General features: G+C 47.5%; 1 protein-coding gene across 5 annotated transcripts in view; it reads right to left on the bottom strand.

The window, feature by feature from the left end:
* The window catches only part of SYNDIG1 (synapse differentiation inducing 1), a 110,031-nt gene that overhangs the window by 64,175 nt on the left and 18,395 nt on the right, over positions 1-27,461 (bottom strand). For 4 of the 5 annotated variants that reach the window (XM_075064546.1, XM_075064547.1, XM_032770542.2 and 1 more), the window contains 2 exons: positions 23,780-24,327; positions 6,436-6,573 (listed from right to left, as the gene is read on the bottom strand). In XM_075064546.1, coding sequence (XP_074920647.1) covers positions 6,436-6,573; positions 23,780-24,244 — 603 coding nt within the window. In that variant the 5' untranslated portion in view covers positions 24,245-24,327. Of the gene's footprint in view, positions 1-6,435; positions 6,574-8,250; positions 8,435-14,340; positions 14,436-23,779; positions 24,328-27,461 lie in introns of those variants that run through there. The other variant, XM_032770535.2, reaches the window with a different exon arrangement.

Below are 27,461 nucleotides of genomic sequence, written 5' to 3'. Positions count from 1 at the left end.
GGCCAGAAGAGGGGGTTCAGGAAAGATTTCTTTCAGCAGGGGGTTCCCCACTGAGTATGGGTTGTAACTATTTGATGATACCCTGTATGGGTTCCAGTATGGGATTGCAGGTGCAACTAGGGGTGTGTGGTTCTCTTGAGGTATTTGGGTCGCCCGTTCCACGATGCACTCTCCCCTGACCTGCAAACTTCCCCCCACCCAACCTCACCAAGATCACCATCAGAAGCAAGCTTCCACAGACCAGGACTCACCAACTCAAAGCAGCGCCAGATGCTGCCGGAACAACAGAGCCAAACCCTGCAGACAGATCTCCACCTGCTGAAATGATCAATGCCTCCCACAACACACCTTTCAAGATCCATGGATCCTACACAAGCCTGTCACAACCTGTGCTGTACCTCATCCAGTGCACTAAATGCCCCAATAATGACTCTGTGGGGGAAACCAGACAATCACTACGCTCGCCAATGAACTCACACAGGAAAGTGATAAAAGACAAAACCACCACATCACCGATGTGTGAACACTTTTCACAAAGCGATCGCTCTATGTCTGACCTATCAGTCCTCATCCTCAAAGGAAACCTGCACAACGCTTTCAAAAGACGAGCCTGGGAGCTTAAATTCATAACCTTACTAGCCATTAAAAATCGCAGTTTTAATAAAGACACTGGATTTATTGCTTATTACAACAATCTGCAATCCACTAACCTCCCTTTTTTGACCTATGACTATAAGGTTGTCTCAGGCCACTTCACCTAGAATGGTTCCTTAGAATTTGCGAGAGACAAGGCGGGTGAGGTAACATCTTGCAATCTATGTTAACGATGTATGCTAAACAATCTGTTCCATCTTGGATTTAACGTGATACTTGGAGTACCTTTCCCAGACTTGAAGCAGAGTACTGTGTAACTCAAAAGTGTGTCTCTCACCTACAGAAGCTGGTCCAATAGGAGATATTACCCCCCCACACACACACACACACAAACTGCCACCCCAAAAGACTCAAAGTTTTTCTAAAATGGTTTTTCTTCAGAATAATTTATGGAAAACATTCTCTGAATTCTTAATTCACAAAACCTAAAACCTCTCAATAACCATTCAGACCATTTTTCTTTTCTTGGTGGTGGTGGTGGGGGGAAAATAACTTTTTAAAATACATTTTACATTTAAAAAGGGAGTTTAATAATACTAACATTTCACAATACGTTTAAATTAAAAAACAAACTGTTGACCCTCTCCCCACAAATGCTTGTCATCCTGCCCTAGAGGTAATATACAACACACTGTACCTTCCTTTCTGACAATCAAGCCTTTATTAATCTATCTGAATTGCAAGGATGCCTTCTGGTAGGACCTTTTTTCCCAGCAGGCCCTCTGAAATTTGATGGAGCCAGGTAATTGTAATGGTAAGTGGGCTCTTCTCTTCTGCAACAGGCTGCTGCTTGCTGATCACTTAGTAATAGTAAAAAAAAAAATAATAATAGCAAAAATTCAAAAAGTAATAGCAATTTTTTTTTTAAGTACATCAGAAGCAGAAAGCCTGCTAAACAACCAGTGGGGCCACTGGATGATCAAGATGCTAAAGGAGCACTCAAAGACAATAAAGCCATTGCGGAGAAACTAAATGAATTCTTTGCATCATGGCTGAGGATATGGGGCAGATTCCCAAACCTGAGCCATTCTTTTTAGGTGACAAATCTGAGAACTGTCCCAGATTGAGGTGTCAGCAGAGGAGATTTTGGAATAAATTGATAAACTAAACAGTAATAAGTCACCAAGATCAGATGGGATTTACCCAAGAGTTCTGAAGGAACTCAAATGTGAAATTGCAGAACTACTAACTGTAGTCTGTAACCTATAAATTAAATCAGTTTCTGTACCAAATGACTGGAGAATAGCTAATGGGACACCAATTTTAAAAAGGGCTCCAGAGGTGACCCTGGCAATTACAGGCTGGTAAGCCTGACTTCAGTACTGGGCAAACTAGCTGAAACTATAGAAAATGGTCAGACATGTAGATGAACATAATTTGTTGGGGGAAAAGTCAACATGGTTTTTGTAAAAGGAAATCATACCTCACCAATCTACTAGAATTCTTTGAGGGGGTCAAAAACCACATGGACAAGGGGGATCCAGTGGATATGGTGTACTTAGATTTTTCAGAAAGCCTTTCACAAGGTCCCTCACCAAAGGCTCTTAAGCAAAATAAGCAGTCATGAGATAAGAGGGAAGGTTCTCTCATGGATCAGTAACTGGTTAACAGATAGTAAACAATGGGTAGGAATAAATGGTCAGTTTTCAGAATGGAGAAAGATAAATAGTGGTGTCCCCCAGGGGTCTGTACTGGGACCAGTCCTACTCAAAATATTCATAAATGATCTGGAAAAAGGGGTAAACAGTGAGGTGGCAAAATTTGCAGATGATACAAAACTACTCAAGATAGTTAAGTCCCAGGCAGCTGGCAAAGAGCTAAAAAGGATCTCTCAAAACTGGGTGAGTAGGCCACAAAATGGCAGATGAAATTCAATGTTGATAAATGCAAAGTGATGCACATTGGAAAACATAATCCTAACTATACATATAAAATGATGGAGTCTAAATTAGCTGTTACCACTCAAGAAAGAGATCTTGGAATCATTGTGGATAGTTCTCTGAAAATGTCCACTCAAAGTGCATTGACAGAACGTTGGGAATCATTAAGAAAGGGATAGATAATAAGACAGAAAAATATCATGTTGCCTCTATATAAATTCATGGTATGCCCACATCTTGAATACTGTGTGCAGATGTGGTCACCCCATATCTATAAAACAGATATATTGGAACTGGAAAAGATTCAAAAAAGGGCAACAAAAATTATTAGGGGTATGGAACGACTGCCATATGAGGAGAGATTATTAAGACTGGGACTTTTCAGCTGGGAAAAGAGACAACTAAGGGGGGATATGATAGAGGTCTATAAAATCATGACTGGTGTGGAGAAAGTAAATGAAGTAGTGATATTTGTGCCTTCTCATAACACAAGAACTAGGGGTCACCAAATGAAATTAATAGGCAGCAGGTTTAAAACAAACAAAAGGAAGCAGTTCTTCAAACAGTGCACAGTCAACCTGTGGAACTCTTTACCAGGGGATGTTGTGAAGGCCAAGACTATAACAGGGTTCAAAAAAGAACTAGATAAATTCATGGAGGATAGGTCCATCAATGGCTATTAGCCTGGATGGGCAGGGATGGTGTCCCTAGCCTCTGTTTCCCAGAAGTTGAGAATGGGCGATGGGATGGATCACTTGATGATTTCCTGTTCTGTTCATTCCCTCTGGGGCACCTGGCATTGGCCACTGTCGGTAGACAGGATACTGGGCTAGATGAACCTTTGGTCTGACCCACTGTAGCCATTCTTATGCTCACCCATAGTATGGAAATCATGGATTTAAATAACCTCCCTCTGGGTGCATTTATAATCAAAACTGTACCAGTACATGAACAGTGGGGATATTTCACATTTCCCAGAACCGGCAGTAAGTCCACTGCCTGGATAAAAGCAGTTCGCAGTTTTCAGTCTTACTGGAGTAACAGTATTACAGCAACCTACCCAAAGTAAAATTAGGGTCATGGCCACAAAGCCGGATCCCAAATGCACCACCATGGGGCAGTTCTCTATGGTAGGAAAACATTTCATATTGTGCTGAATCTTGACCACTAACAGCTTTGGCTGGAGGGCAGAGGACTTACTGGGCACCCAAATAATGTGTTCCTACACCAGGTATGCAATCTACACTTTCAGCTTTCTCCTGAAAATTCCCCTGACGCAAGCCTGGAGCAATCAATACCCCTCAAACAAGGAAAAAATTCTCTACTGAATCAGTCTTAATCTTCTTTGCAGTTTGGAGGCAGCTAAGATCAAATGTCCAATGATCGATACATGTAAAATAAAGTAGTTTCATACCTCTTCCCTCCTGCTGTAACCTTTATGTTGAAGTGTTCCCAATATTACCTTGTTCAATAAAACCCAACTTTAGTTTTTCAGGTTTGAGCCTGTAGGTCAGTTATAGACAGTTGATTTAGTAGAGGCCTGCGAGGCGACACTTGGAATGATACAATCAATGTTATTAAAAAGAAACAATGATTCGTTAGGCAAACGGCTTACATAAATGCTACTATTATCCTGACACTCAAAGGTTAAATGTGTATCAATGAGTGACCAGCCACAGCCGGCTCATCCCGGACCCCGGGATGTTAATTGGTGCGCTCCCACAATTCGGCAAAACCGCTCCTTTTAGATGCCATTATAATACAAATTAGCGTTAAACTGTCCTTTACCATTCTGAGAGTTCCATCCCTTCCTGTTGGCTCTTTTCTTTACCCATGATTTAAATTAACATCTGCCTCAGTGTCCTTCCCATGCTCTCAATATAGAGATAGCATTGTAATAAAACAGTCACAATTCACAAACACACTAATGAAAAATTTTGCTCAAACTGGTTATAACCAAAACCATAACAAACCAAAACACAACCCCACGTCATGTGCTTGCCAACTCTGACTTGCCCAGAACACTCTATCTCCAACTTATCTCTAACTTTTCTCACACTAGCAACTTCAATTTCCCATATTCCTCTACACTTCAGCTCAAACCCTAACTTCTACGGATTTTAATTTAAGCATCTTCTAGGGCAGAGGTTCTCAAACTGTGGTCCATGGATGACCAGTGGTCCGCGAGCTCCATTCCAGGGGTGCGCAAATAGTTCCCTCTAAGATGTGCACCTGGGTGGCCGCACACGAGAGAATGAAGGACCCAGCACCCAAGTAGTGGAGCTGCACAGGCGTGACTCTGCTAAGTAGGTGCCTGGACTCTGGAGAAGATACACATGTAAGGTGAGGTGGTGGCCTTGGAGGAAATAGGGGTAGGTGGGAGGGGGCAGTGGGGCGAGAAGCGGGGGTGGGGGGAATTTGGGATATGCAGGGCTGTGGTGGCCAGAGAAAGAGGCGACTTTCCCCAGCTCCAGGGCTGCGGCTGCCGGGGAGAGACCCCCCTCCTTCCCAGCCCCAGCTCTGTGGCTCCTGTGGTGAGGGAGAGACCCCCGCTCCTTCCCAGCCCCATTTGGGGGCTGCCGTGGTGGGGGAGAGACCCCACCCTCCTTCCCAGACCCAGTTTGGGGGCTGCCACGGCAGGGGAGAGGTACATCCATCGCATTGAAAAGGTAAGACTACTGATATTAAAATATGAGTTGTGGGCTTTTATTTGCAGAACAAAAAAACGTTAATTAGTATTTTTTTTATATAGCACTTTTATCCAAAGCACTTCACAATAGTTAGCTAATGGTACAAACAACATTTGGAAAGATCGTTAAGTTGTCCACCAAGACCCGCAGCAATTTTCAAGTGGTCCGTGAAGAAAGAAGTTTGAGGACCACTGCTCTAGGCACTACACAATAAACCACATTTTTAGGTTCCTTTGACCTTAAGGGCCTCAGAGGTACGTGATACATACAGACACGACAGAGACCCAATAGTGGCAAACTTTAGAGCCAGGAGATTATAAAGTTGGACTAGAATGCGAGTGATTTCAGGGCTGTGAGGCACACAGATGACATGCTCCAATGTGCCGCTCCATTTCTCTTATATTTTTGCCTAGTGTTGGCAGCACACTTCACTATAACCATTGACGAGTCCACCAGCGTGATTCCAGTCCTGTAAGTAACATTACCCTCTGCTCTGAGACTTCAGGCATTTCAGGCTTTCTGAAGACGTACTGGAGGGAGATGTAGAGACGTTCAGTGGATATTAGTCATAGCGTGGCTGGAAAAGGGAAATCCTTTCTGAGAAAAATGTCATGGTTTTGAAAATTTGTCTATCTTGAATAGGGCTGAAAAGTCAAAAACGCAAAATGTGTCACAGGAAGGGATTCCCAGAAAAAAATCCATTTTGGAAAGACCCAAAATGGAATTTTTCAGCTTTCCCTCTGCCTGGCTGGAATGTCACTTTTTACCTGGACAGAAAATGAAACTGATAGAGCCTGGAGAGGTGGGATGGAAATTTTTCAGCAAAATTTAAATTTTTCCCATGCAAAATTGAATTTTTCCAAAAAGGACATTTTCCATCAGAAAATTGCTGACCCTCTCAACTATGAAACAACATAGGATTGGACCACAAGAATCAGAGCTAAGGACTTTCACAGCATCTGCACTCAGTGCAAAGGAAAACATATAGGTACATGCCACCATCGCGATGTGCATTTCCACAGAAGGAGACCTGGAACACACACTCCCCAGTGGGTTATCTACACTCGGAACCGCTCTCTGCTTCTAGGTACCCACATCGTGTGTGTGTAACCCAAAAACATATGCCCAGTTGCCTCCTTCCATATCACAATGGGTTCATCCAAGTCCTGGGCTGCCGTGTTCTGAGTTAGCAGGAGAGATTTTTACATTACCTCATGTGACAAATAAAAGGCAGCAATTCCCAGCGGCCAAAAGCAGCAGAGCATGGAGAATACGCTGAGGCCGAGATGATCCCTTGGGGGCATCATGAGGAAATTGTCTTCACTCTCTGTGTCACTCGAGTAGTCGCTCTGGAATAGCAAGTGGAAGAAAGAAAGAAAAGAAAAGAAAAGAATCCAGTTAATGATTCAATTACTCCTCCCCTGCCAAAGGCGACGTCTGTGAGCACCTAGGAGTAGAACCTCCCTGGTAACTTGAGGTGTATTTTTATAGCACAGACAGGATAATCACCTTGCCAAAATGCAAAAAGGGTCACACACAGGACCCCTCACTCCATGGTCCCACCTCCTGTTCCTCCTTTTCCCCTGTGGCCCCACCCCCTGGCCAGGCCAGAAGCCAGAGCTGAGACATGGGAAGAGCTGCGCAGGGAGCCCAGGCCGTTGTGGGGAGCCCCGGGGTCTGTACTGGAGCTAGGGGGCCCCAGAACAGCCCCCGGCCTGTGTCGCTGTCCCTGGGATGTGCTGACCAGGGCAGGGGGAGGGTCTGGGACTCTGGGCTCCCGAGGCAACTCTTACTACTGCTTGTCTCCGACTTCTGGCCAGGCCAGGGGTGGGGCCACGGGGGAAAGAGGACAAGCAGGGTGTGGGGCCTGATGGCGTGGGGGTGCTAAGGCTCACCTCAGCCCCCCTCTGGGAAGAGGCTGGTGCCACACAGAGCCTCAGACAGAGGCAGAGCAGTGCCACAGGGAATCCAGGACAAATGCTGTCCTGGAGCCATTCAGCCTGGGACTGAGACATCTACATTTCGGGATTGGCCTGCCCAATTAGGGATAACAGAACTTATTTCTGTTCCCTTGAATAACACTGAATCCCTGTCAAAGCCCTAAGACATTCCCCTTCCTCCAGGCTAGTCACTTCACCTCAGACCTCCCTCTTCCGGTGTCATCGGCGCAACATGAGAGTAATGGAGAGCAACGCGCTACCAAGGGACAAGTAGGGAATGCAGCTGCTGTTTCAGCTCTGGTGTTGAAGGCAGCCATGTGCTCTGGCCATGGACTGGACAGTGGATTTTTTTTTGCCGTCCCAAACTCCCCTATTTCACCAGTCCAACACCCGGCTGAATCTCTTACTCTATGAATAACACTGACTCCTTGGGGGGAGTCAGCTCTTAATACATGTTGGGTGAAATCTTAGCCCCACTGAAGTCAAGGGAAGTTTCCTCATGGGCTTAATGAGGCCAGGGCTTTCCCCAGATTGTTGTTATTACCCAGGACACAGGTTTTATTCCTGTTAATGACTTCACAGTTTTATCAGCGCTTTTCTTGTTTCACCATGAACACAGACAAGGGGAAGGTGTTCTGTCCCCAGATGCATGTCCAGTTCCTGCTACTATGAATGGAAGGTGCATGCATGCATCTTCATGGAGAGAATGTATTGTAAAAAATGAACTCATTTGTCCAGTCCAGCTGTACGAACAGACACCATTCCTTTTACGAAGCGTCGCTGTATCCCCATGGGTTCTGACACTGACTGGCAAGCCTCCACCAGTGCTCATTCACACTGGTACCAAACACACCGAATCATGGGGAACTTATTGAAGACTTTGGGGATCATGGTAGGGAGCTGAAGAAAGGAAAGCCCCTGATCTTCACTGAGGTCTTTCCAGCACCAGGAGTGAGAGAAGGCAGAACATGCTGGAGACGAATCGTTGACTGTGCAACAGGCATGAAGCGGAAAGTCTTGGTTTTGTGGAACGTGGGGCCACGTTCCAGGGGGAGCAGGGGCTGTACAAACAGACCCACCTCCAGCTCCCAGGTATGAGGGCTAATCTTCTGGGCTGGAGCCTAACTGGAGCAGCCATGAAGGCATTAAACTAATACAAGGTGGGAGGAGGGGCAAATATGGTACAAACTCCGGAAACGTACTGAACCAAGGCTGGCAAAGGATGTGAAGAGAAGAAATGGTTAATTGCTTCCATACCAATGCTAGAAACCTGGTAAAAATACCGAGGTAATTGGTTAAAAGTCTATTGCCTGTGTTAGACTCGAACTAGACGATGTCCATTCTGAGCTTTAAATCTCGGAGTACATGAATACAGGATGTGAACGCAGTGTTAGGGTAAGGGCAGAGGCTGTTCCACCTTTCTCAGGGTGTGTGGACAGTGCCATTAAAAAAAATCATCAGCTGGCCCATACCCGCTGACTCAGGCGAAGAGGTGGTTTACTTGGGGCATAGCCGTTCAGGTTCAGAGTGGAGCGTGCGCTCTAGGATCCTGCAAAGTGGGCTGCAACTGGAATGTCTACACTGCAATTAAACAGCCCCTTAGCTCAAGCCCAAGCCAGCTGTTGCTGGCGAACCACGGGAATCTGACTGCAGTGTAGACACGTCCTTCCCTCCCCCATGGATGGGGTACATGAACTATGATTATATTCAGACTCTACCACTGCCAATGTGCAGTCGTACACTTGGTGCCACCGGTAGCACATCAGAATCTAGTTTCTGTGCTCCCGTGCTCAGGCCCACTAGCATCGTAACTCTGCCCCCTGGGTGGCCACTCATACTCCAGTCTGTCCTCACCACTGCAGCCCACACTCATTAATGACCTGTTCCTTTAAGGCTACTGCATTGTACCCTGGGAATTCCAGTGCTCCTCCCAGTGGGGGAGTGCGGAGCACCTTGAAAATTCTCCATCTTGGGTTTTTTCCCCCCTAATGGAAAATGCCCTTTTGGCCAAAATGAATTTTTTTTCACTTTGGTTGAATTTGTTTAGTTTTTAGACAAAAATAACTGGAAATAAGAATTTTGTTTCAGTGTGTGTGTGTGTGTGTGTGTGTGTGTGTTTGCGGAGGCACGGGGGAAGATGGGACTCTACTTTTCTCCTCCTACTTCTCCACCCCCACTCTCCTTTTTTCCAGTGGGAAAGACAATTGTTGAAAGAGAAATGGTGAAAGTGTTTCCCCACCAAAACGAAACTTTACAAATTCGAAAAACCCCATTTTGAAATTTGTTTTTCAATCAAACACAAAGTTTAACAGAAAAATTTGAAAGAAACTTTTGAAAGATATAGGTTGTGTGTGTGAGATGTACTCACATTTAGTCTAGAGCCGGGGCTGCTGCGGCTGTGAAGTGGGCGGGGCAGTTTGCTAACGAAGAACGTTACCCTGGAACTTGTGTGGAGGGACCTGCTTCCACAAAACACTACAGCTGGCAACTGGACTAGCCCTGCCCAGTCAACGGGTTTTCAGACCTTTTCCAAAGGTCTGTCACAAAACCCCCCGCTTACAGAGAAATCCCCATCTGATTGGTTGCCTTTCCCCATTATCCCACCTCATGGGGAAGGCAGCCAATCAGAGCTAGATCCCTATAGTGCAGAGGCTACTGCTGTCTTCACCCTGGTCTTCAACTGTCCTAGCTGGCCCCATCCTGGCCTCAGAGGATCCTGCCCTGGGGGCTTCCCCCTCCCAGCACCCAGCGAACAGCTAGATCTGCTGCTCCTTTTGGCAGCGGAGGAGGAGTAGTGAGGGTCAGGGTGTTAGAACAGCAGCACACCCTGCAAACAGGTCTGGGAGGGACATAGGAAGATTGGGGGATGGGGTAGTATTAATGGGAGGTTAACTGGGGAGCTCTACAAAGGGACAATGTCATGGGGCTTTGTGGGCGGAGAGCAGAATTAACAGGGAGATCAAGTGGAGTGTAGGTAATTGGGGGGCTCTGTAAGACAGCAAAATGGATTGGGGAGCATGTGGGCATGTTTTCAAATGATCTGGCTCTGCACATGCGCGGGGTTATTGATTAATAGGCAGCTGGGATTTTGGGCCCTGGTGGGGCACTGAATGAACAGGGGGGTGACACTTTAAAGAAGGTCTGTGGTGGGTGGAAAAGCACAATAATTGAGATTAGTAGTAACCCCTTCCCCCCCCCACACACACCATGACTTCTCCTTATGAATCTTGCTCTTTACTATTTGTTTGTTCAAAAAGACCTTGCAAAAGATTTTAGCGGGATAAAAAGTGATGATTTGATTGTTTTTCCCCTGTCCACACAGGCACCAGTAGATTAACAGCTATAGGTGTATTAACACTGCATTGAGACAAGCGTGGCAGTTAGCATCTCTCCCAGCTCAAGCCTGGACTGATCACCCATCTGAAGACTATATGCCGAACGTTCATAGTGGGAAGCTTGTCTTCACACTCCAAAGGCCTAGAAACTTTTTACAAGGGAAAGCTCAAATTGAGATGAATAATATAAGAGAGCAGAAATCTGTAAGGAACCCCAGGTGAGAGCCTCGCCTCTGACCTGCCCTTTAGTGCTGGCTTAAAAGGGCTTGGGCAGCCTAGTGGAGCCCTCATGGCCTCCTATTCGGCTAGGTAAGAACTCCCCCAGTGCAGGCATAGCGGGAGAGAGCCAGGAGGCTGCTCTCTGAAGAACTCCTTGCAAGCCCTGCATAGGGAGGGAGGTGCCTGGTGTCACAACCCAGGGGCTCCCCTGGGGAGGCAGATCAGCACTGTATGTTGCTAACGCTGTTGCAAGCATCACAAGGCATTTTGGGAAGGGTTAAAGGTGTGAGTGTGGAGTGGAAGATTCCTTTTCAGGTTGCGAAAGGCCAAAGTGGGAGGAAGGGAAAGGAGAATAGGTTAATTCAATGCCTCAGCTCTCAGCTCAGGCCAAAGATAAGACGCAGGCTTCGGGCCAAGATCACGGCACTTGAACAGACTCTATGCAGCCACATCTGCTTCTTACTCAACCCCAGCCAACTGTGGAAAAAAGGGGAGGGGGAAATCAGCTGGGGAGGGGATTGCAAAAGTGGTGAGACCATGAAGGCCAGTGAGGGGGGAAAACTGAGTTTCACATCCCTGGAGCTGGCGTGTTTTGGGAATGCTGAGGAAGCCACAGAAAACTGGTACAAAAAGCAAAGGGGACAAAGGTGCCTGAACAAAATGCCCGACAAAAAAACAAGAATTTAAAAACCCTCCTAAAAGCCAAAGAAAACTGGAAATCACAGCAGACTTTGGACAATCCATGCACGGGACAAGAACTCCTGTCCACCTCTCCCTCTCTTCTTCTTACGTTACACCCAGGCTTGGCCAGCCTCGTGTCATGCGTGTATGAGTATGAAAGCGTGTGAGACTGGAGTACTAATGCTTTCTTGCTTCCTTTGAGTGACGTGGGAGCAGTCCCAACACTCACTGCTGTAATTTCATTACGTTATTAATAAAGCTTTGAAACTCAGACACTTGGTGTACTCTGTCATCTGGAACAGGATTTTTCAGATCGCAATATACGAATCGACGTCAGAACAGGATGAAGACTGCTACACCTGGCCAAATGATGCCCTGTTCTCGGAGAGCAGTAATTCCAAGCGTGGAGATGTCGTCTAAATATCCATATTCTTTAGAGAATGGCAGGGAGCTAATACTGTGAGCTTTCAACAATCTCTCCAACTCATGAGAGCAGTACATGCAGTAAAGGGGCATGTTTATGTCCCTAAAGATAGGTGGAGAATCACAGTGATGAAGTGCCCTTTATTTTTTAAAGCACACTTCAATCAGAACCTAAATGGAAGCTCAGCATAGCTGGTTTTTAATATACTCTGCTTTTGAAAAACTTGCCCCAGAAATCCTTGCTTTGAAGCGCCTCTATTCTGTACGCGCTGGAGTGCTGTCCTGGAAACACAGCTCACTTCCGGGCAATTGCAGAACCCTGCTAGGTGACTCTCACTTACAATGCATAGATCCAAACTCTCAGCTCCTGTAAATGGTTGGAGCTCCACTGGTGCCAATGGAGTTTTGCTCGTTAATCCTTGTGGAGCATTTGGCCCTACGTGTCAACTGGCACTGTGTGCCAGTGACAACAGTAAAGAAGAGCAGCGACACCAAGTGAGGGTACTTATTAGACTATGAGCAGTGAGCTGGATGATGGAATGAATTGCACCCTCAGCAAGTTTGTGGATGACACTAAGCTGGGGGAGAGGTAAATACGCTGGAGGGTAGGGACAGGGTCCAGAGTGACCCAGACAGTTTGGAGGATTGGGTCAAAAGAAATCTGAGGAGGTTCAACAAAGACAAGTGCAGAGTCCTGCACTTAGGAAGGAAGAATCCCATGCACCGCTACAGGCTGGGGACTGTCTGGCTAAGTGGCAGCTCTGCAGAAAAGGACCTGGGGATTACAGTGGATGAGAAGCTGGATATGAGTCAGCATGTGGCTTGTGCCAAGTAAGGCTAATGGCATATGGGCTGCATATAAGAGCGCAGCAACAGGAAGTGAATATGCCCCTCACTCGCACGGTGAGACACATGCTGGCATATTTGTGTCAGTTGGGCCCCCTAGAAAGGATGAACAATTGGAGAGAGTCCCAGCAGAGGGCAACAAAATGTTAGTATCAGGGGTACCGTGGTTGCGCTTACAGATCGCAGATAGTCTATAGGTGCCGAGGACAACAGACCGTATTGGAGCATCGAGCTTTCGTGGTGGATCCACTTGTCAGGATGCAGTAGTGGAATCTTTACAGGGCAGGTGGTATACTATAGTGCAAGGCAAAGCAGCTAGAGATAACGAGGCGTTAGTCAATCGAGGAGGATAGGCCTCTCTCTAGACTTCTAGCTTCTCTAATATAACGGCGCCCTGAAATTTCCACTACCATGCTCTGATGAAGTGTTATTCGCCCACAGAACTCATCCCAATCACGTCGTAGTCTAGTGCCCTAACTTTGCTGGCTTTAAAAAGATTAGGGTCTGGGGCCATGACTTAATAGGAGAGGCTGAAAGAAACGGCTTTTTAGTCCAGAAGAGAAAGAGGGGTTGATAGCACCTCCCTACTGAAGGGGATGCAAAGAGATGTGACTAACTTCGCAGTGGTGCAAGATGACAAACAAGGAGCAATGATCGCAAGTTGCATGGGGGAGGTTTAAGTGTTGATATTAGAAACACATTCACTAGAGGGTTGGTGAAGCACGGACGCGGTCCCTAGGGAGGTGGGGACATCTCCTTCCTTAGAGGTTTTTAAGCAGCTTGAAAAAGCCTGAGCTGGATGATTTATTGGGATTGGTCCTGCGTGACAGGGGGTGGGACAGATAACCTCCTGAGGTCTCTCCAACCCTGATATTCTGTGATTTTGTGTCTTGACCCCAGGTGTAGTAAGTGTGACTCAGAGGAAGGCTGGTAAAGAAAGAACTGAAAATTAGCTCCAAGCCTCATGCGTGGCTAACAAGTGTTAATAGCCCTGCGGCTTGACAGAGCTCAGTGTCAACAGACTCCAGTGGCTTCTATTAACATAGTTCCTTTCAGGGGAAAAAAAAATTGAATGCAAATAAAACATAACTAGTGCAGCCTGTTAATTAATCGCCTACATAGCAGAATCATGGAACGTGGGGAGGGGTCTGACCTGAGCTTCTCAATCTGTCTGTTCTGCCTGTAACAGCTGATTCCCTTTCCCACACTAAAGCCCCTCCCCCGCCAACGACGATCCACAGGAACAATGAACATTTCCCCAAGGCCAGTGCACGTGGGACACACATCATCTGCCGGGCCTAGAGTTACATTATAGAGTTTGCTCCTGCAGGAGAGAAGGATGGCTGCAGATCTCAAAGTGCTGAGAACTAAGGCTGGGAGGTTTCAAAGGGCCCTAAATGGCCATTGACAGTCCCATGGAAATTGGGCCCCTTTGAACATCCCAGCAAAATTTGCTGTTTTGATTTTGCTTTGCTCACAACACACTTCACACTGTTCCATGCAAGTGAGGTGGCGGGGAGAGTAAACATGGAAGGACGTCACTGAACCTGGGTCAAGGCCACAAAAGTTGTACGATCAGGTCAGTACCACAGTGTCCAGAAATTGCTGTTACCCCAGGTGCTTTTGTTAATGTTCATAGGTCATTTGTTTTAAATGGAAAGACAAATCCAACCTCAAAGCTCTACTGCACATGGGAGCTGGCACCTTGCAAACATGCATTTCAAACATCAAAGCTAGTTTCTGGATGGAGAATTCCCAGACTTGCCTCTGAAATCAAAGAAAGAAGGAAGAAGAAAAAATACCAGTTTGGTTTCCACTAACCAAGAAAATAAAAAAGATGAAATGGACTGAATGTAAATCCATTTCTCAGCTCAGACCCAACACAAGAATCAGCTGTTCCAGCTAAGTTTTAGAAGCCTGAAAACGGTATGGTTTCTAGTGAAAACCCAGGAGAGAAGTCACTGTTGTGGGACTTGGGGTTCTACTATAGGGTCAGATTCTAGAGACCTGTACACACGTGCATAGCTTGGCTGCAGCATGAGGAGGTTGGGGAGTAAAGTGTGTTCACAAGCTTAGGCCCATAGGTTTGCATTTGCAATAATATTCCAGAACGGAAGATTATCCAGTGGTTACAGTGCTGGTCTGGTGCTCAAGTCCCTGCTCTGTCACAGACTGTGAGAAAGAGACCTTGGGCCAGTCACTTAGCCTCTCTGTGCCTTAGTTCCCCGTCTGTGCAATGGGGCTAAAAGCACTTCCCTATGTCATGGAGTATTCTGAGGATAAATATATTCAAGATTGCTAGGTGCACGAATACTATAGCAATGGGGAGCACACAAATACCTGTGATAGATTCTTCAACTCACATAAATGCCATAGAAACTGCAAAGGTCTGTTAAGTACCAGATTCCCATCTCAGGCACATGTTGCATTATTGTTTCCTATGTCTAAAATCCCATTCATGTGCAAGCCCTATAGGGTTTCTTCCAAAACAAGGGATGCTGTGCATCTGAGATGAGAATTGGACTATTCAGCTTTCTGCACACTCAGAAGAGAGTCATTGCTGGAATATTGAGCCATCTCAGCACGAAGTTCATCACTGTGTTACGGTGGAAGGCAATTCAATTTCCAACATTGGATGAAGAGGGTCCCCCTGCAGAACTGAACTGTATGTATTTCACAGTAGCTGCACTCAAAGGAACATACATTGCTTTAGCACTTGCCAGCCTGTCCATGGAGAAACCTCCTTCACTGGTATTTGTTCTGGGCACATGTTGTACAGCCTGAGCTCTCAGCCAGGAATTTTAGAATCAATAACCAAGTCTGACTTCAGTCATAAGAGGCCTTAGAATCCCGTTAACCATTTCATCCTCCATGTAGCTGCCACAAAGTAAGCTGAGTTTGTTAATACAGAGACTGGGGTGAAATCCTGGCTTCGCTGAATCAATCACAAAACTCTCCTTGACGTGACCTTGGGCAAGTCATTGAGCCTCCCCAGGTCTCAGTCCCCACCTGGAAAATGGGGAGCAGAGCACTGCTCTACCTCGCAGAAATGCTGGAAATCCAGGCACGAATCCCGGGCACTCAGACACGATGGAGAAAAGGGCCACGTAAGCACTGAGACAGATGTAGCAATTTTCACGAGACTTGAGCTGAAAGCTCAGGTGCAACAGATCCACCTCTAGGCTCCGTGGCCTTGTGCTTTGATACATCTGGTGAAGGGACACGTTTCGGTTTTTACTCACTTGAAGATTCTATCTTTTTTTCATTTTACAGAGAATATTTCAGACATCGCTGGATTTTTTTTTTTTTAAACATGAGAACTCAGATCCATTCTTATGCTCTATGTATGAATAATTCACTCTCTCACTCCTGTATTTCATCAATAACTTGGGTTTCATTAATAAGCTAGTCACTGAGATGCGGGCATAGCAGAGTGAGTGTGGTATGACAAATGATACTCCTAGAGAAGAGAGAGCAGCCCAGCCATGGACGAATACCTCAGTAAGGAACCTGTGCAGTATTTTAATCAAGCCTTATTTGATGGGTTGTCTAGCCATTAGCCCTGACAGAAAAAACTGCCTGCCAGGTGCGAAGGTTACAGACCTCGAGATATCTAGATAGAGTTATGTACAGTTCAGAGGAGGCACCGGTGATCATGGTACATGTTGGTACCAGAGACATAGAGAGGACCCAGAGGTCAAATTTAGGCTGTGAAGTAAGAGATTAAAGTCCAGGACCTCCATGGTAGCACTGTCTGAAATACTTCCAGTTCCATGCACAGGGCCAGACAGAACTGCTGGGTCTCAGTGCGTGGATGCGACGATGGTGTAGGGAGGAGGGTTTTAGGCTTAGTAGGAATTGGGGAACCTTTTGGGAAAGGAGGAGCCTATAGAGGAAGGATGGGCTCCCAAACCAAAATGGAACCAGATAGCTAGCATAGAGGAGTTTATAAACTGAGGGAAAGCCGACAGGTGCAGAAGAGCACATGGTTCAGACAGACACACCCCTTAGGGGAGGATTTATTAAAGGGGATAATCTGTGTCCTAGCAAAGAGGAAGCTCACAAAGTACAGGAAGTAACTCAAGAGAAACAGTCAAATGAAAGAGAGAGTCCCATTCAAGGACATCACAACTAAATATTGACAAATGTTATAAGTGCTTATTACAAATGCTAGAAGTCTAAATAGAGAGACAAGGTAGGTTGGGTCATATCTTTTAATGGACCAACTTCTGTTGGTGAAGCAATATTAAAAAGGAACAGTCACATGCAGAGAAACCATTTCAAAACAGCATAATAGAGGCTCAAACTAAATGTACCCTAACTAAAACCCACAAACGGTAATAGGACCAAAGAAATGCCGCCTTGGCTACACAGAGTAACAGAAGCTGTTAAGGCAAAAATGCATCTTTTAAAAAATTACCTCCCCACCTTGTCTCTCTAATATCCTGAGACCAACATGGCTACAACAGCACTGCAAACAGAAGTCTAAACACTAAGCTGGGTGAACTCGAGTGCCAGATATTCACTGGGGATATTGATATAACAGGTATTAAAGAAACATGACCATGACTGTGACATGCTCGGGGAGATGAGAGAGGAAACAAAAACAGAAGACTCAGTAATAATGGGGGATTTCAAGTAGACCCATTTTGACTGGTTGAGTGTCATCTCAGGACAGGATGCGGAGATTAAATTTCTAGACACGATTAATAACTGCTTCTCGGAGGAACTAGTCCTAGAACCCACAAGGGGGAAGGCAATTTTGATTTAGTCCTAAATGGAGCACAGGATCTGAGCCAAGCGGGGAATATAGCTGAATCACTTTGTAACAGCAACCATAACGTAATTTAACATCCGCGCAGGAGGGGCGGAAATACCAAAGAAACCCACTGCAGTAGCATTTAACTTCAAAAAGGGAACTACACAAAAATGAGGAAGCCAGTTCAATGGAAATTAAAAGGAACAGTCACAAAGGTGAAATGCCTAAAAACTGCATGGAAACTATTTTTAAAAAGCATAATAGAAGCTCAAACTATGCTTTAAAATGTATGCCCCCAATAAAAAAAAAAAATCAATACATTAAAAAAAGGGTAAGAGGACCTTAAAAAACCAAAACCCACCACCATGGCTAAACAACAGAGAAAGAGAGGATATTAAGAGGCAAAAAGTCACCCTTTAAAAAATGCATGTCGGATCCTACTGAGGAAAATAGAAAGGAGCAGAAACTCTGGCCAATCAAGTGTAAATGTATCACTAGACAGGCCAAGAAAGACTTTGAAGATCGATTAGCAAAAGACACCAAAACTAGCAGCAAAATATTGTTAAGTACAACAGAAGCAGGAAGTCTGCTAAACAATCTCTGGGGTCACTGGAAGACCAGAGTGCTAAGGGAGCACTCAAGGAAGATAAGGTCTTGCAGAGAAACTAAATAAATTCATTGTACCAGTCTTCACTGCAGAGGATGTGCACGAGATTCCCACACCAGAGCCATTCTTTTTAGGAGACAAATCTGAGGAACTGTCCCAGATTGAGGTGTCAGCAGAGGTGGTTTTGGAAGAATTTGATAAATTAAACTGTAATAAATCACCAGGACCAGATGGGATTCACCCAAGAGTTCTGAAGGAACATAATGTATAGCTTAAATCAGCCTCTGTCCCAGATGAGTGACACCCAGTTTTTAAAAATGCTCCCAGAGGTGATCCTGGCAATTACTGGCCGGTAAGCTGAATTTCAGTAGCAAAGAACGGAATCATTAGACACATAAATGAACACAATGTGTTAGGGAACAGTCAACATGACTTGTACAGGGAAATCAAGCCTCACTGTCTATTAGAATTCTTTGAGAGTGCCAACAAGCATGTGAGCAAGGGTGATCCCGCTGATATAATGTATATGATATAATGCACTTGGACTTTCAGAAAGCCTTTGAGTTTGCTTGTAAGCAAAGTAAGGTGCCCTGGGATAAGAGGGAAGGTTCCTCTCCTGGATCAGTTACTGGTTAAAAGACAGGAAATGAAGGGTAGGAATTAATGGTCAGTTCTCACAGTGGAGAAAGGTAAATAGGGGGGTCCCACAGGGCTCTGTGCTGGGACCGACCTATTAAACATGTTCACAAATGATCTGGAAAAAGGAGTAAACAGTAAGGTGGCAGTGAGGTTTGCAGACAATACAAAACTACTCAAGATCATAGGTGCCCATGCAAAAAAAAAAGTTAGTGTGCGCTTAGCGCCCAATGGCAGCAAAGCACCTCCAACCCCCCTGCTGATCAACTCCCTCCCCCCAGCGCCTCCCACCTGCCACAATCACAGGAGGTGTTGGTGGTAGGGTTGTCAACCCTCCAAGATTGTCCTGGAGTCCCCAGGAATTAAAGATTAACCTTTAATTAAAGGTTATTATCTGATGAAACCTCCAGGAATACATCCAATCAAAATTGGCAACCCTAGCTGCAAGGATGTGGGGGAGCAGGGACAGGATGCGCTCAGGGGAGGGGGTGGAAAGAGGCAGGGTAGGGGCAGGAAGAGGTGGTGTGGGGCCTTAGAGGAAGGGGTGGAGTGGGGGCAGGCCTGGGGCGGAGGTATCAAGCACCTCCCAGGTAGAGAGGAAGTTGATGCTTATGCTCAAGATAGTTAAGTTCAAAGCAGACTGCAAAGAGTTACAAAGGAATCTCACTCAACCGGGTAACTAGACAACAAAACAGCAGATGAAATTCAATGTTATATAAGAACGTAAGAGTGGCCACACTGGGTCAGAGCAATGGTCCATCTAGCCCAGTGTCCTGTCTTCCGACAGTGGGCAATGGCAGGTGCCCCAGAGGGAATGAACAGAACAGGGTAATTATCGAGTGATCCATCCTGTCGCCCATTCCCAGCTTCTGGCAAACAGAGGTTACGGACCATCCCTGCCCCTCCTGGCTAATAGCCATTGATGGACCTGTCCTCTATGAATTTATCTAGTTATTTTTTGAACCCTGTTATAATTTTGGCCTTCAAAACATCCTGTGGCAAAGAGTCAAACAGGTTAACTGTGCATTGTGTGAAGAAATACTTCCTTTGTTTGTTTTAAACCTGCTGCCTATTAAACTTCCTGTTAAATATTGTTGATTCAATATTTAGCTTGATCAGTTTAACAACCAATGTAAATTCAAACTGGTGTAACTTTCCTATGTAGACAAGGTCACACGTTGGCCTGCCTAGAAAGGGTCTGCTGCTGGGGTCTAGCCCCAGAAAGAAGCCACAACACAGATGTGTGGGGAAGACAACACCTCCCTTGCAAATCTGTGCCTTGAATGGGCACTAGGCCATGCGACTCACATCTAACTGTCTCTTGGTACAGCAGCTGATTCTCCCAGATACGCAGTGATGTGCCGCGCATACGGGATGGCAGGATCAAATTCTCTGCATCTCTCCAAAGGCTGATGAAAAAAAGACTTGGATCTCTGCTCACATTTCCCTTTACTGCTGATCTGCCTTAACAACTCTGTGGCACAGCCAGGGAAGCTGGTGGGATGAAACCCTTTTCCCTCCCTCCGTTTTATCATCAGGAGGAGGGAGACTCCTTCGCTCACTAAGAACTGGTGATGAGCACGGTGATTCTGCAGGGCTCCAGCCGTGTCAGTCAGAAGCTCTGTTCTTCTTTTAGACAGAGACAGAGACATTTTTATGTCATTAACAACCCAGCGCGGCTCAGTCCCAGCCTCAGCAGTTGCTGCGCTAATATTTTCTTCCTTCACGCTGTGGCAACCTCCAGCCACTGATGCAGGGGCAGCACCCAGAGAGGCATGTTTGGGCTGCACGTTCCCATGCCAGGGGATCCCCGCAGCGAGACCCGCACTTTGCAGTTTCCTGTCAGTGTCGCATTCAGAGGGGAGGCATTAGCACTGTGAGGGGCAGGCAGGGGGCAAGACGCAGGAGCGGCTGTGAAGATGGGGGCTGGGGTTGAGGCAGAAGACTAGAGATCAGGGCTCTGCGTTCAAGTCCTTGGCCTGCCATAGACTCTGACCTTGGGCTCCTATCCTCCAAGCTATTGGGACAGCCGAGTTCCATTGAACTCAGTGGGAGCGAGGGACCCAACTCCTTTGGAGAACCTGGGCCGTAACTTCTATGGGTCTCAGGCCTGTAATACTTAACTCTTTCCCAGGGGTGCCAGGAGGTTCCCGTCGCTATCAATTCTGAGGTGCCCTGTTGCTATAGCACTGGGGGGCCCAATGAACAGGTTGATCTGGGCACGGTGGGTCAAGGCAGCCCATTCATGCTGTCCCCTGCTATCCCCTTTCCGTCAGCAGGGCTCAGGGACCCTGCTCCGTGACAGGGGCTCTCTTAAGCAGCACAGGGTGTTGCAATTGCTATCAGAGCTGGCTTGGCACAAAGCATTCAGCTCCCACCGGCTGCTGCCAATTCTGCAGAGCCAGTCGTGCTAACACAGCGTTCTTCTGGCTTCGAGCCAGCCGCCTGTGGGCTCAGTGACGCTGCAGCCCTGGCACGGGCCTAGCACCGTCTTTGCAAGTGGAATCATGCCCAGATCTACTTCCCCCGCCCCCCCCACCATCGTCTCAGCCCAGGCTCAAGGTGGGTCAAGTGCTTACGCAGCCCCAGTGCCCACTCAGCACCGAGACAATAGACCCCCATACGCAGTGTGGAGAGACGGGGTCCCTCACAGGAACCTGCCTTGCCCATTTGGGGAAGGAGGACAATTGCTGTGTGTTTGCCGTAGTACAGCAGCTGAGACCAGGGCCCCATTGTGCCTGGTGCATACAACACACATTCCTCCTCGCCTCTCTCAGACACGCAGACTGCCTGCCGCTCTCTCCTCAGACGGGCACCTCCACTGAGCATTTCCCCTGGAGCTACTCACCCCAGCTGGGGTGACCCGAACTCTATCCAGGACCCAAGGTGAGGACATCCCGTGGACCATGGCTGCTCGAAGCACTTGTGCTGATACAGCAATTGCCCCCCCCAGCAGAATTTTCTTTGTGGTAGAACAGTAGAACAGCTGGAGCCCCCAGCTGAGATGGGGGCTGGGTTGTGCCAGGCGCTGTCCAGGCACATAGCATGAGATGCACCTTGCTCTGCAGGCCGGGCAATCTAACCAGGGCACAGAATGCTGCAAGGCTGCATTGAAGGTCAGGGGCAGACATGGGAGCAGGACACAGGTCTCCTGAGCCTAGCGCACGAGCCACCAGCCGATGCTTCTCCCTAGAGCCATTGAAGGGGAAAGAGGACTTCTCTCCTACCTTCTCTGAAAGAAAAGTGGGAAAGCGTGAGGCTACTTCCCCCACCCCCAATTTTACAGAACCATGCCTCCCCAGACCCGATCGAACAGCCATTAGACTTAGCAGGAAGAACCCCCTGGACCACAGCAGGCCCCGTTTGGACTGGGCTCCTTTTGTATTGTGACAAAGTTCCTCCCCTACCTTGGTGGGTCCTGCGCTTACTGGAAGAAGATTTGCTCACCTCAGTGATCTTCCCCACAGACTGGGTCAACTCCTCCTGTGTCTGATCAGGAGTTGGGAGGTTTGGGGGGAACCCAGGCCCACCCTCTACTCCGGGTTCCAGCCCAGGGCCCTGTGGATCGCAGCTGTCTAGAGTGCCTCCTGGAACAGCTGTATGACAGCTACAACTCCCTAGGCTCCTCCAAACACCTTCTTTATCCTCACCACAGGACCTTACTCCTACTGTCTGATAACGCTTGTACTCCTCAATCCTCCAGCAGCACACCTTCTCACTCTCAGCTCCTTGCGCCTCTTGCTCTCCGCTCCTCACACGCATACCACAAACTGAAGCGAGCTCCTTTTTAAACTCAGATGCCCTGATTAGCCTGCCTTGATTGGCTGCAGATGTTCTAATCAGCATGTCTGCCTTAATTGGTTCTAGCAGGTTCCTGATTACTCTAGTGCAGCCCCTGCTCTGGTCACTCAGGGAACAGAAAACTACTCATCCAGTGACCAGTATATCTGCCCTCTGCCAGACTCCTGTACCCCACTGGTCTGGGTCTGTCACAGTATATTTTGTTGTTAAAAACCACAGACCCCTGTGAAAGAGGGAGAAGCCCATTCAGCGCGCACACAGGCCCTCCACTGATCCCCCCCGCACGTCGGCTCCAGGGGCGGTCTGCAGCTCACATAAGGCTCTCACTGAAATTCCAGGTGGCCTCAAAAGGCCTGGCTGATTTGAGTTCAACTGAAGGGAGGGACTCTTGGAGCAGGAGTTAGGGCCAGATGTGTCAACAGCATCATGCAATTAAAGACCCACTGTAATTATCTACATCAAACACCGCGTGGAAGAGCTGGCTTTGAAGGGGCCAGCTGCGCAATCTCTTCTCCTAAAATCCCAGCCCCTAGAGCTGGCTGGCAAATGCAACAGGACAGGGTTCTTACAGCAAACTCCTCTAGCACACCTTGCTAAGACAATGTCTCTGGCGTGGAGTTGGTAGCCAAGACAGTATGGCGGCCACGGAACTGGCCGTGTAGAATTCCCCTTTCCCTGCCCTATTGGTACAGAAACAGCAAAGAAAAAACCATTCCTGCTGTTTGCTGCATGTCTCTGAGCCAATCAAAGGGAACGAGGAGTCCTAGGGAAAACGGAAGCTTGCAAATTCTTCCCATCCAGGCCTTTCGGAATGGAGAAATCCCCTGGCAAGGGAAGAACAAAAAAATATTTAGCCTCTTAGGTTCTATTTGGACCACGTGAGGCTACAGCCTCACATTCACCCAGAACATCTGCACCAACCAACGCAGTTAGAGCTTTGTTGGGTTCAGGGCTGATACAGTAACATCTGATGTGGACACACTTCTCAGGGCAATTAGGGGAGCCAGATCCAGGCAAGATGACCCAGGCCGCAGCCCAGCAAAGTACGTGCACCACTGCAAGCCTGTGAGGCTCCCTACTGATGCGAACAAGTGAAATTCTGGCCCCATCAAAGTCAATGTGAATTTTGTCTGTGGCTTCAATGGGACTGGAGGTTTCACCTGACCAGTTACAGTCATGCGTGAGCTCAAGTGCCTTGCCGGATCAGGGCCACACCAGTCCGGGAAATGAGCATCATGCCCCTCCCACAACATTCGAAATAAACGTCCCCCCCATCCGCCGCTGATCAGGCAACATGCAATATCTGACCTCCAGCTCCTGGAAATCCTCGTCTTCCTCCACATCATAGGAGAGGGTGTGGATCTTGATGTCGTCACCGGAGAGGTCAATGAACTTGCTGTCGGGGTACTCCAGGCTGTCCTTGGTGGGGGAGTGGTCCTCAATGAAGGTGGTCTCGCAGCACTCGGCACTCACGCTCTCCCCCCAGGACCGCAGCACGTTCTCCGAGTAGAGGATGATGTTGGGGCGGTAGTGGGACTCCACAGTCTGTTGGAGCGTATTGGGGTCCAGCAGTTGCTGTACTGGGTCGTTCCTGCTTTGAGCAGCGAGATTCCCCACAATGTGGCTCTGGTACTGTGGAGCTGGGTACACAGAGACCAGGCCATCTCGGTTCTCCGCCATTAAGTTCCTGGTGTTAATTAAGCCATTCCTTTTCCCAGCTTCAGCGATTTTACTGTGCATTAACACACTGGTCTGTTCTAGGAGCCCATCCATGTTGTTCTTTTCCTTCCTCCCACAGGGATCTTAGCTGGTCACTCGGAAACACTGGTCACAGTGAAGTAATGGCTCCCATTTTCCTGAGGGAGGGGGGAAATAAATACTAACGTGAAAATTAAATACCAGGACTTCCCAATTCTGCCTCCGACACCTGATAGCAGGTTTAATGTAGGCCCCGATCCTGCCAGCAGCTCCATGCAGAGAGATCGCCCGGCCCACCCAGAGCCCCGAGTGCACACCGCAGCTAGCAGGAGTGAGGACTTCCCAGGTCTTTTCTAACTGAGTCCTTTTAAAGCAAGACTTTAACGCAGGGGTTCTCACCTGTGGGTTGGGATCCCGTTTTAATGGGGTCGCCAAGGCTGGCTTAGACTTGCTGGGGCCCGAGGCTGAAGCCCGAGCCCCACTGCCCAGGGCCGATTCTAAAGTCTGAGAGCTTTAGGCCTGGGCGACAGGCCTCGGGCTATGGGCCCCTGCCTGGGGCTGAAACCCTTGGGCTTCAGCTTTGACCTCCCTTCCACCCTGCCCCACCCCGCCTGGGACAGTGGGGTTTTGGGGCCCCTGCCTGGAGTCGGGTAGTAATTTTTGTTGTCAGAAGGGGATCGCAGTGCAATGAAGTTTGAGAACTGCTGTAGTCTAATGCACTGAACAAGAGGGAACGCCCAAGCCAGCACGGGGTTTATGCTTTCGCACTGGGCTGCACCATGCCAGGAGGAGGATTTCAGCTAAGCATCGACCCTTGGGAGATATTCCACACTCATGGCACAAAACCCCATGAGCATCCACTGTACCTTCCCCTGTCAAATTAACAAAGAATGGGAAAAAAACCCACACATCTTGGAATCAGGCCTGCCCTGTTCACACAGAGTGCTGAAGACTCACCGCCCCTTTCTACACGCTTCAGCCAAGACACTTTGCTAGGAGGGATCCTGTGCTCTCCCTGGCCTGTAAGCTGCCCTGAGCTTCAGAGCAATTCAAAGCTCCCTATGGGTCACCATCTATCAAGGACACCACTGGGTGGATCATCTGAGGGGACCAAACCCTTAACCTAAAAGCAACAGCAGCTACCACTTGGCTTGAGCTAAAGCACCAGGCCTGTTAGCTCCCAGCCAGTAGCAGGCTTGTAAACCTCTCATATTGAACTGCCATTAGAGGGACAGAGCCATGATGCAGGGTTTCTTGTGCCTCTCTCTGAAACCGCTGCTGCTGACGGCCATCAGAGACAGGATAAGGGGCCAAATGGACCAGAGTGGCAATCCCTGTGTGCCAGGTATGACATGCACAACATACAGGTCGATTCAGGTCCTCCCACGCTGCTGATGGAGCCAAGATATCGGGTTCCAAGAGAGACAGCAAGGAACGTGCTGGTGTGCGGCATGACAGGCAGGAATGTGAAAGGCAGGGTCTGTGCCCACTGCCTGGCTGGGGCCCATCACCCAGAATGTTTCACGCAGCAATTGCATGGCGAGTGCTTTTCAGTTCACTCGCACACAGACCACACAATCACTGGATGGAGAATTTCCTGTCCTGGTGTGCACTCCCACATTCAGAAACACTTACAAGTCCAAAAGCAAGGTGAAGTGAAAGCATCCGTTGTGTTTGCCCAGACCTGACAGCAAATGGATTCTTGCCGAGCTCTCGGGGTTCCTGGCAGGGGCTCGTTATCTGTTGAAATTTCAGCCTTTAGGTCTGAGGAAAAGGGGAAGGGCGGGAGGGCAGTTTCCCTTCAAACTGACTGAACAATACCACCTGACTTCTGTCCCAAGGAGCTAATGGGACTCAGTTCTTCCAGAGATCACCGCACTTCTATAGTGTGGGTTCGTGTGTTAATATTTCCATTGAGACCTCCACACTAGCAGTCATTTTTTTCACCCATCTCCAAACAATTCTTCATCTGTATACAGATGAATATGGGGTTGGGGAGTCGTTTCAGGCAGACTTGGCTTTCATTTCACAAAGGGTATGTCTACTCTGCCATTAGACACCTGCAGCTGGCCCATGCCAGTGAGGCAGTTTAATTGCAGTGTAGCCATTCTGGCAGCAGGCTGAGCTCTGGAATCCTCCCACCGTGCAGGGTCCTAGAGCCCGGGCTCCAGCCTGAACCCGTGTTATGTTCCTGTGTGTGCCCCCACAATTTGACAGAACTGCAGTCAGCAATTCTGTATGTTCAGCCACTGCCAGTTCTAAACCAAACCTCACAGAGATAGGAAAATCTTAGTTTGCAGCTTTGCTATTGAAATAAAAATATAAAACAAAAAATTATAACTAAATAAATAGCAACCTTGGTTTTTAATGCCCCTAACATATTCTTGAACAAGACATTTTACTTCTCTGAGACTGTTTCCCCATCTACAAAATATGGATAATGCTCAGTTCAGATGTGCATTGGGAGGCCTCTCTCATGGCTCGTGAGATATGATTCTGTGTCTGGGGATTGGTCCTGCTTTGAGCAGGGGGTTGGACTAGATGACCTCCTGAGGTCCCTCCCAACCCTGGGATTCTAGGATTATTGTTATAACTACAAATACTAAAAATGCTTTAAAATAATAGTTCATTAAAATTTAAAGAATTGGTAACCCACTAAAGTCACTAAAGGTTGTTTTGTTTGTCTTTGTTTAAAATTAGCTATAAAAATTAAATTAAAAATATGCTTTAAAGTAGTTCGAGGAGCTTTTCTTTGGGCAAAAAGCTGACATCTAAACTGCCCATCAGCTGGACAAAAAAAGGCCCTAAAAACCTGGCTGGTGATCACTCAAAGCCATTTCAAACTGTAAATAACTATTTCTAAAATGTCCTACACCTATCGCATATGTGTGCTTAAAATCTAACTAACAGCAGTTTTCAATAAAAGCACACTTGCTTGTGTCAATCATTTCTCGGACAGATGAGTTGTGCTCACTATTAATTTATTCCCCATACCGCCTAAAAAGCCAAAACCAACCAACCAAAAACTTAAATTATCACTGCTTTGGGTTCTAAAAAAACCTGGGTAACACCTGGGCATATACACCCCAATTAAATAGCCCTGTAGCCCAAGCCAGCTAGCACAGGCCAGTCGCAGTGTCTAATTGCAGCGTAGCCATATGGTTAGTGTCAGCGTCATCAGTGCTGCATGGGTCAGCCAGTGGGTTTGAACACAGGACCTACAGACCTGAAAGCAAAACGCACCTGCTGCTGGAGCTAAAGACTGATGCCCGTACATGGGCACAGTTGTAGC

This window comes from Chelonoidis abingdonii, chromosome 3 (genome assembly GCF_003597395.2).
Source record: "Chelonoidis abingdonii isolate Lonesome George chromosome 3, CheloAbing_2.0, whole genome shotgun sequence".
NCBI classification, from domain to species: Eukaryota; Metazoa; Chordata; order Testudines; family Testudinidae; genus Chelonoidis; species Chelonoidis abingdonii.
This window is presented reverse-complemented; position numbering and strand designations above follow the sequence as displayed.